General features: G+C 35.1%; 1 protein-coding gene across 1 annotated transcript; it reads right to left on the bottom strand.

Moving 5' to 3' along the window:
* Positions 1-4,006: 4,006 nt before the first annotated feature.
* LOC149797183 (uncharacterized) lies at positions 4,007-10,675 on the bottom strand. Its single transcript, XM_089960361.1, has 2 exons — positions 10,552-10,675; positions 4,007-7,020 (listed from the first exon to the last, which is right to left on the bottom strand). The coding sequence occupies exon 2, from the start codon at positions 6,951-6,953 to the stop codon at positions 4,731-4,733; it is 2,223 nt and encodes a 740-aa protein (XP_089816487.1). The 5' UTR covers positions 6,954-7,020; positions 10,552-10,675; the 3' UTR covers positions 4,007-4,730.
* Between the last annotated feature and the right edge of the window lie 284 nt (positions 10,676-10,959).

Here is a 10,959-nt window from a genome sequence, read left to right as displayed (position 1 = left end):
GTAACCTAGTGTGGCCCTGACGAAAACCAATCATTTTACTCTAAGAAATAATAAAAAAAAATTGTTTACATCATAAACACGTATTCCCATCATGACCTCGACAACAACAAATCATTTTAAAATGCAAATAGAACTTGTTTACGTGGTTGCTACAAACAAGGAATTCAAGGTGATTAACTCCGAGGGAAGAATCACTAAGTTCAACGATCGCTGTGAGGTGTTTTGTGCGCATGAATACTGTCTGTGTGTATTTGTTTAACCACGGTGGTGTATTTACTTTGATATGTAGCTGAAATTAAATTACTTTGTTTCTTGTAGCATGTTCTTCACTACTGAGCAATAAGGAGAAACACAAAGTGAATATTTCATGAAAAGGCTTCAACATTTCTGTAGGAAAATATGAACTCGTTATTTCTGAGCAATACTTCACTGCCAGTACTGTTTAATTTGTACAAGCATAGCTGTCAATCGAACAATAAGCAATGCAACCAGGGAAACAACTATATTTCAATTATACTACTTCTGTCACTGTTACTTCCCTTGGATCAGCTTAAAAGTCATTTTAATAACCATGCAAAACATCCAATCAGGCGAATACAACTGAACCGGTTTTCTTACTTAAACTTGAAGAGTGGCGTTTCTGATTGAATTCGATTTAGAATCATCTGCATACTAACGAACATTCAGGAGATCGTAAGAGGTAGGCAAACTGAGATGCAGGCACACTGTGAGGAAAACTGAGATGCAGGTACACTGTGAGGACAATGCGTCGATGGGTCATGAGAAGGGTGATGGATGGGAAATTTGACATCTCTGGACTCAGTACACACTTTTGTTTCCTGTATAGTCTGCACATTACTTTTCAATACCGAACATTCCAGTGTGTCCAGATCCAAGTAGTTTAATCTAAAGTATCTTCCTTAACAAACCTAAATTTTCCTACCATTCTAAAGCTTTGTTTAAATTCTAAACTTTAGAAATACTCCCGTTTTAGTATAATCCCCCAAAGTGTGGCAAACAGTTTTCATTGCATTTTTGTTTCTCTCGCAAAAGCAAACATTTGTGAACAAAATTCTGTGCAAAAGTTTAAAATGAAACCATTTTAAGATTTTACATTTTATGATCCGAAATGGCAAATTAGGAAACCATCTGTTATCAAATTCAAAATGCCATTTGACGATAAAATCAGGATTATTATAAAATCATCTCTGATATATTTTATTCTGCCTTTTTGCTCTCATATTAATATTTAAAAAAAAGTCCGGATACCGAAAAGGTTATTTTAAATTACTGTCAGTACTTATATTAAATGCTTCCCTTTAAGATTTAATGGAATTCAATGGAATATGAATGACGCACTGAAACAAATTGTCTGAAGTTTTGACATATTTACTACAATCTTTAACATTAGTCCAAACAACCAGCATTATTTACAAATGTATTCAAGTGTAAAATTCCATTATCAAACAAGGGATTATACAATATACTAGTTTAGATTCTACTTGTGTCAGGAAAACCATTTTGGATCAGACACGGCACAAATGTTCCTTAGGATAGAGTTACAGCGTCGCATCAGTAACAATCAATTGGAAAGCCTATTATCGACTTTTCCAGGTAAAAGCTTATTGTTTGATAGTTTAGTCTTAATACATATTTATACTCAAGGTTCGTACCAATAAATACGATCAAAGCCATATACATTTTACATTTACCATATCCCCCAAGATCTTCTACGGTAAATGGAAAACATTTATAACAGATGAACGAGACAATGTTCGTTTTGGGCCTCTTATTTTATTTTTCTAAATGCCTAAATAAAAACCAGAAATACTTTTTATGGTCATAGCACCCGATCAATATATATCACAACGCTGCAATGAAAAAAAATTAGGATATAAATTTAACCCCCTAGAATTATTCTTGATTTATTGTAAATATGTGTACGTATATAATAAATGGTACGAGCGTACAGACACATGTACGGCCATTAAAAGTCCGACGGTAATGCATTCTTTACTTAAAATGAGATAAAACGCACATCCATTGGCTGAAACTTACCCATGCGCTCTGCTGTGTTACATTTGCATAATACACTTATGTCTCTTTGTCTGATGATGTTATGAAACCTACCAATTTGACATGATATAAATATACTCGAGAGTGGGCAGCAATTTTTCATCACGTAGTAAATAAGGGGGCGGGATAGTTCATCTCCTATATATACTCATCAATGCACTGAAATTACTCTTAATTACTTAATATATTAATTACTTAATATATTACTTACTTAATTAATTATATTAATATAGTATATATTCCGTCATGTAAAACGCTAATCCATCAGAAAACAAGTTTGTTCCAGATCTGCAATCGCTTAATACATATTGTTCGTTGTATGACAAATTGAGAAGAAATGGGAAGATCCCGATCTAACAAAAAAGAATGTGGCAGCGGATCTGAATTATTTTTTTTTTGCGCGGGTTACATGTGGGTAAACACGTCCCGTATTTAGTTGACCGTTTAGCATAGTATTCTATATTTCTTGCTTCCATCGACTGGAATATTTAGGTATGATGATTGGAGAGTTCTGTAGGTATAATTTCCAGCGAATGAAATATTCAGATATGATGACTGGAGAGTTTACCTGAAATCTTGATTTATATTTATACCTTCTCAATTACTGAGCGTTGGTGATTCTATAAAAATAACAGGATTTATTCGCATATTAATAAATCAGATCACGATAAGGATCGAGACGATAGCGTTGTTGGTGCAAGGGAAATAACTCGTTTAGACAGGACTCGGGCAGTATGGTGTTGTCTTTCGGGATCACCTGCATTGATGTGTACATAATAGTAAAAAAAAAAAATTAAATTGAGAGATATGTTGAGGATATAAAATTAGGACTAAACAGTGCACATATTGAAAAGAAACATATTGAAAAGAATATTGCTTGATTTTCGTACGTTTATTGATGTTTCAGTGTGGATACATGTGGATGCGAATACATGTGTGCATGCTATATACATGTGAACGCATGTAGCTGCATATAGCTTTGATTTCTTTTCTTTTCTTTAATTATGATTATATTGATGTCGTTATTTTCCTACCATCATGCAAACATCATTTAGCAGGAATAAAGGAAACGAAGAAGAAGAAGAAGAAGAAGAAGAAGAAGATGATGATGATGATGATGAAGACACAGAAGATGATGACCACAACTATGGTGATGACTAGTGTGAATTGAATTAAACGCATGTTATGACTAAGTACTGGACTGAACTGAGTGACTAGCTTAAATACGTTGACTGTTGATGACCGTATCATTTTTCTCCTTTGCGCACTGGGCCTGTTTATGCTGGGACAGAACTACGCGATTGTATATGGTACATCTTTACCTTTATATACAGACCGTGTGCTCACAAATACCACTTCTAGATGATCGTTGAGTGTTCATTTAACAAAAGTCTCGAATGAAGTTGTCAAAATGAGACAAACAAATCAAGAACTTTTCAAGAATATTGATTTCAAGGGCAAAGTTCCAATTATCAAATTAGTGTAATGACTGGTAGCTAGATGGCAAAGAAAAGCTCATATAAATGCTGACTGCGAGTTTAATTGTCAGAAAAGCAAACGTACGATTTATTTGCTCAAAGGAAAATGTTTAATATACATGTATATAAGACTATCTGATAATTAAGACATATTCCATGTGTACATTTCCTTGAAGATATGAACGGCTTCTTGGAAATCACAATTATGATCATTTAATTTGTTTTAGAGCACCTAATGGGAGCCAGTCTCAAACATACAAGGTATGCTTTCAGAATGTTTTTAACTGAAGGAATAAAATGAATATTTCTTTACATCACCATGACATCCATCACATTTATATAAAAATACTCCGTTTTGCATTTTGGCTCGATACAATTATATATATATATATATATATATATATATATATATATATATATATATATATATATATATATATATATATATATATATATATATAATGGTAAGTAAATAGGCACATTGCTGATCTAACAGAGAAAATATCAAAACTGACATAATAATGAATAAATTTTAACATTTCGTTTACTCCGAAATGATCCACCTTACAGTGTTAATATTTTAAATATCATTTTTCCGTGATGTTTAAAACAAAGTCACAAAATAGGGGAAATAAATTTCAACAACGCTATCGTGTAAAAAAAATTCTCTCAAAAGAAAAAGAAACGCTTTTTTTTTTGAGATTGTATTTATCAATGAAGTCACATAAACCAATACGGGTGACTAAAGAGTATTTCATCTCTTGGTAGGAACAAATATCGTCTTCTGATTGGTTAATACCAGGGATGACGTCACTTGCAAAATTAAATCAAAGATCAGTTTTGTTATGTTGACAGAAATATCTAATCAGTATACTGTTCCCACTAGTTTTCGCATGTTGTATTCGACATCCTCTATCTTGTTGGTCAATATTTAAACTGAACCCACGGGAAATGAAGGAAAAAAAGACAAAAATCCTTACTCGTAAATACAAAAGAAAACTTTCATTTTGGCACCACTGTAATACCAAGAAAAGTAAAATATTTTGTTTTAGTAGAAACAGTGAGCAAATTTCATGGCAGAACCTAAAACAATAAGCTCAAAACCTTTTCATGCACGTGATTATCTCGTGTTAGGTGCCATAGAATAAACTTAATGTAGTAATCTGGAACTATCTTTTAGTTAATTTTGTATAGTTTAACTATATCTTGCTTTGTTTCCATAACGAGAAGTTTATCGTTCCTCATGTTCAGACAAATGCTTCTTGGATTTTCAACTCCGTCTTCCTGTGATATAATAACCTCTTCCTGTCCGTGTTGCGAAATTCGAACAACTGATTTTTCCTTTCCGCTGCAGCTGTAAATGGCTCCTTCGTTGCCGATGATAATGCCGTCCGCATCTGAATAGTTGGAGATCTTCTTTACTTTTCCTGACATATCCATGCTGACAATCCCCTCAGTTGTTGTGCAGTAGAGCAGTTGCCTGTCACGACTTATGCAAAATCGTTTGATGCTTGACTTCAGGCCTCTCGGCCTTATCGTCTGCGTTGGTTTTTGGGCAGACTTATACACCTGGATAGACTCCTCAAAGTCATACATACTTACATGTATGAACAAATCTTGGTGTATAGAATTTATATCCCAGCAGGTTCTGTCGAGTGTCTCAATAGTTCTTGTTTGGAAAAAGCTGTCTGTGACGGAGAATATTTTGATCCCCTCCCAACCACCGGATTCAGATCCTCTTGATGTCAACGCCAGAGTTTGGGCATCTAAAGAACACATATAGTAAGGTTTAGATATTTCACAACTACATAAATATTTAAAATCCTTATCAAATAGTTTCAGTTTGTTGTTATTATAGTCACATAAAACAACTCTATTTCCAGATAGGTAAAACCCTGAAGTGATGTCGCAAACTCTTTTATCTGTCGGTATTCTAACACTGTATGCACTGAAAACGACTGGTCGCCTGTTTTTTTCTTTACCCGGCGCTGTTCTGGCAGTTTGCCCGGACTGATGGATCCCTTCATCTTGTAGGTTGACCAAACGTTTTGGAGCATCTTCCATACCCTGCTTAATGCCGGATGTCTCAAACCTTACATGCGATTTACTAGCCTTTTGTACATCCTCTTCTCCAAGGTCTCTGTCTACTTGATTCTTCAACTGGTCAGATGAAGACAGTTGTTCTTTGTGAATATTTGCAAGATCAAAATCTGCAGCAAGTATGACATTTGTGGTCGAAAGAGGAGGCGGCGCAATCTGTTTTCGGTTTATGGTGCCAATCGATACCATGTTCTCTACAGCTGTCATTGTTCTTTTTGAGAGAGTAAACTCTAGTGCTACTGACTTCGCATTTTTCATGACATCTATTTTTTCTATGTAATGTGCAAGATGGTTGTTTACCTTTATAAACGTCATAAATAAAACACTTTCTTCAGCTTTAGACAAAGCTTCCGACAGCATCATCTTTGAAGACTCTATTGCCGCCATTGCCATTTTACAATCGGCTTGCCGACTGGTGATGTCATCGCTTATTTCCTTGAAGGTTTTTTCTAGGTCATTTTTGGATGATACAACAAGAGCATCGATCACATCTATCATCTTTGACCGCCACTTCTCGATAGACTGTTCAATATCAGCCTTCTGTTCTGTGACATCGTTAATATTTGTCTCTCTAATTTTGAGAAGTTGCTTGAATGCTTGGTTTAGAGGATCAAATTTATCAACGGTGGTCTTCAAACTTTGTCTGTCTTTAAGTCCTTTGGATGCTTCAGCCACTTTTACAAGATTCTCACACTGTCTGTGATGGTCAATGGCACAATTTGAGCAGCACAAAGTCTTATGGGTTCCACATACATATTCTAGGTTACTATCATGAATGGAACACCTAAGGATGTGTTCAGAAGCGTATCCTTGATATGTGTCTTTGTTGTTCAGTTTTTGGACATCGTTCTCCTCTAATATGGTGTGATCCATGCTAGTTTTGAATTTCTTATGAAATTCACAACATTGCTTGCATAAATATTCTTCACAAGTGGAACAAAAAGAAGAACCTTGTGTTTCTTTCCCTTCTCTGTGGCAAGGATTGCACTTCACTTGTTTCTGAGCAATTTCTTTTGCTGGTCCTAACCCCGATTGAGACAATAAAACATGGTTTGTTGGAAGTTTGTCTATAAAGCTCTCAATAGACCCGTATGGAATATGTGTAGGAACTCCACATAATGGGCATTCAATTGCTTCGGCTGTTTGCGTTTTCTCCCTGAGCAGAGATACGGTCCTGGACAAGCATTTATCACAGAATGTATGCAAACAGGTCAGTACCTTCGGATTGTTAAAGTTCTTCAGGCAAATCGGACACTTTATTCCATCTTCGTACGGATCGGTGTCACTGACGGCGGCCATATTTTATCCCCAAAAAATGCAAATCGTCGCTTAAGAATCTGAAGTTGATACGGTCACCATTATTGACCTGCAAGGAAAATGAGAGAATGAAGTTAACACGAAGATAAGAAGACTGGTAAATACTCTCACCTTACATACATCAAACATGCTGTCGTCACTTACAAAAGGACTAAGCATGGATAATAATGTTGGTAAGTGCAAGAACAACGATCGCCCCCCACAACCCACAACCCCGACCCCCCCCCCCAATATTTCCTCGAAAATGCCGATCGATGGCATCCCCTCCGTTTTATCATAAATGCCTTATTTCGACCTTTTTAAGTTAGATCAGCAACATGTACAATAGATTATGAACATTAATGCATAAAATCAATGTTTTTGTTATTTTACTGGGTCATGTAATGGTAAGGACCTCCATTGTCCTCATTCCAAAAAATATACTCTTAGAGCCCATGTTTAAAAAAATACCCCAAAAACCACAACACAAAAAAGCAACAAAAGAAAACAAGGGAGTTTATTGATTTTGTGTACACATACAAGTCTGTCAAGCTACATTGTTTTTGGACAATATGAAAACAACACCTCGAAACTCTGTTCAGTAATTTGTCATGGTTGATACGTCTTGATTGTTCTCAATGCTATCTCTGATCTAAACGCAATGGCGATGCATAGAAGAAATGTCATGATTTACCAAGTGCATAAAAAGAAAGTGAATGTCACTTTTCTTACTTCATATGTTTATCAAATTTGTATTAAGAAAAAATAATGAAATTTATGTTCCAGTAAATCAGATCAGTTTTTGTTTGTAACTTGTCCCCGACATGAAATGGGGTAAACAATAAAAGTCGCCTTAGAATCAAAGTTGACAAACACATTCTTATATTCTTATAGTCATATGATCATATTTTTGGATGCAAATATATATATATATATATATATATATATATATATATATATATATATATATATATATATATATATATATATATATATATATATATATATATATATATGTGTGTGTGTGTGTGTGTGTGTGTGTTTGTGTGCGATAAAAGGAAGACAGAATAGTATGAACTATATGGCAATACATGTATAATTTAAACCTATTACCACGGACGTTTTTGAAAACGTCAAGTCAAGAAGAATAGAAAAAAGACGAAACAGCACAGAGATCTGTGATAAGTGACTCAAAATTGGTTAACAATAGGTCCGTACATATTTTAACCATTAATTGTATGTTAACAACAGGTTTTTATATATACTACGGGTATTTGAAAAATTCATTAATATTTTGTTACAACTCCTTTTTCTGTTATAATATTTTTGTTCCGTTGAATTAGTCAATATTTTTAACGCCAAACGAAAAACAAAAGAACATTCTATAAAATGATCTGCAGATGCATTTGTAGCACGTCAGATACATGCAAATATATGAGTGATGCACCTCAGGTCGATGACAGCGTCGTAAATATATCGGAAAAGGAGAATAATTCTGCTACTGCGCTAACAAAATACTGTAAAATCCGAGCCTTCTTAGGGTACTCCATGACTGATATCAAAGTTGACTTGAAATAGTTACTGATGCCATTCAGTCATATCTTGATTTTCGGATGTGATTTTTGTAGTTTTAAAAATGGCAGCAAATTCATTGAAGTTGTCATACGCTATGGAAAACAGTTGTTTTCGACTTGTGAGCGCTTTATAACTATTGTGAAAAGGAAAACTAAACACTAACGAAGATGTTCGTTATACAATATAAGACATTTATATTATCACAGGCAATGTTTTGTCTGATATTTTTAAAATCTTATTTTAATATTAATATTAAAATAGAATTATTTGAAAAACCGAAAGGTTTTTGCAAGATGGGTCCTGCGTTTGTTTACGACTGATCAGAAACCATGTAATTATATGCCACGAAAAGCCTGTACAGTCTGTTGCCCTGACACCTAAATATCGACCTCTATAGGTCATATACGTATATCGTTATAGTTATATGATCAAATTTTAATCTTTACAATTTAATCTTTACATAAAATGTTCAGTATATGTTTAATGCCAGATTAATTCATACTTTCTGATTGTCAAAAGAAAAAATCGTTTGATTTTGTTTAAAACGCTATGGCAATGAGAATATGTTACTAATCAAGTGCCAGAAGTCTGTGTCAACACTTTGTGGTCCGCATGCTTACGATGGCATTGCAGACTCTTTGGAAAAGCACATGGTACGAGTTGTAGTTCTGTAGTGTTATGTACTACAAACGATGATTAAATTAAAGGGAAGGATATGACTTGGCACCAACACATTACAATACAGTGGACATGGCAGATCAGTTCTAAACGGTTGCTGATGCATAGATTAGTGAATAAAGACAACCTTTCTGCAGCAAGGCAGGTCGCTCAGACGCTATGACCATAGTCCGCAAGTAGCTGAGGCCCCAGGTGACCGAGTGGTCTTAGACGTTCGTCTTTAAAGATCACTCACACAACACACCTTTGTCCTCGTGAACTTAAATCTCGCCCCGACACCCGTGTATTTGAGAAAGCTTTCCACCAGCTTCTTGTGGGTCGGTGGTTCTTCCCAAGTTCTTCCTCCACCAAAAATGTTGGACGCCAGGAATCATGTGCTGAAAACTGGCATTAAGCCCCGCAAAACAAATAAACAGACCAGAAGTAGCTACGATGCTTTGAAGATCGCTTTATATGTGCATGTTTCCATTACAGTATAGTCAATAGCACTGTGTAGTGGTAGTTAACCAAAGGTGTCAATATGTATACCCTTAGACTCTAAGTTAGTTTAAACACAGGCATGTGCTATTTGTGATAAGTTTGGTTTGGTTTGGTGATTTACGGCACAGCAACATACATGAGTGATTTGGTGTCGAGGCAATTTGGAGTGCAGTACCTTGCCTAAGGACACATCACAGTAGTTGAACCAAGCTAGTCAGGTGGTAAGACTCGAACCCATAACCGTTCGGTCGTAAGTCCAGCACGCTAACCACTTAGCCACTGCGGCTCTTGTTGTTAGCTGTGGGCACTGATAATCTCTCTCTCTCTCTCTCTCTCTCTCTCTCTCTCTGAAACACGTCATGTACTTAATAAATCTGAGACCGCATGTATACACACCTAGACACAAACGCACACAGATATATATATATATATATATATATATATATATATATATATATATATATATATATATATATATATATATATATATATATAGAGAGAGAGAGAGAGAGAGAGAGAGAGAGAGAGAGAGAGTTTTGACAATAAAGAATGAATATAAAGATAATACTACAAAACGTACGAAAATAACTACTTGGCTTTCCAACTATACAAATCCCTGATAATATTTAGAGTCTATAGGTATCAAACATATAAACTCCAATAATGAATTTCGTGCAAAGAAAACATATCTGTTTGTTATAACTTTGCCAATTCTGATAGAATACGACTGAGCTACATTAATGGAAATCCTGCAATAACGGTAATCGAACAGAAACCTTACATGGAATAAATAAATAAATAAATAAATAAATAACTGTTTAAATGTGATAAAACTGTTATCGTCACGCAAAAAAGAAAACGTACATACCTTTCAGAAGTAATCAAATGCGTTTCCATTGCCAATCCTGTGCAAAAGTATAGCCCAAGTAAACTCGGTGACCCATTCGTCCTTTTCTTCAAAACAATGCAATGTTTTCCAATCTCCGTTCGAGGGGAATCGAAACAAAGAAGTGGTTCATACTGAAAGCGGCGTCGTGTCGTATTATTAGGTTACATATTGGACGTGTATCATATACACGGCATATACCTACATTGACCCGCAAACAGCGGAAGTTTGCCTTCTCACAGTGCGCCGGCAGATTTGGTCCCTTATTCTCAAAACGTTTAAGCTCAAAACCAAAATTGTTTTTAATGTCTGTAATTTTTACATATAATAATATAAATGTCATGGTTCTGGACCCAACTCTCGAATAGACGGCTGTGCGTATCTTAATTT

The sequence above is a fragment of the Sinohyriopsis cumingii genome, chromosome 6, assembly GCF_028554795.1.
Source record: "Sinohyriopsis cumingii isolate HCF-2022 chromosome 6, ASM2855479v2, whole genome shotgun sequence".
Classification (NCBI taxonomy): Eukaryota; Metazoa; Mollusca; class Bivalvia; order Unionida; family Unionidae; genus Sinohyriopsis; species Sinohyriopsis cumingii.
Note: the sequence above shows the minus strand (reverse complement) of the source record. Positions and strands in the feature narration are given on the sequence as shown.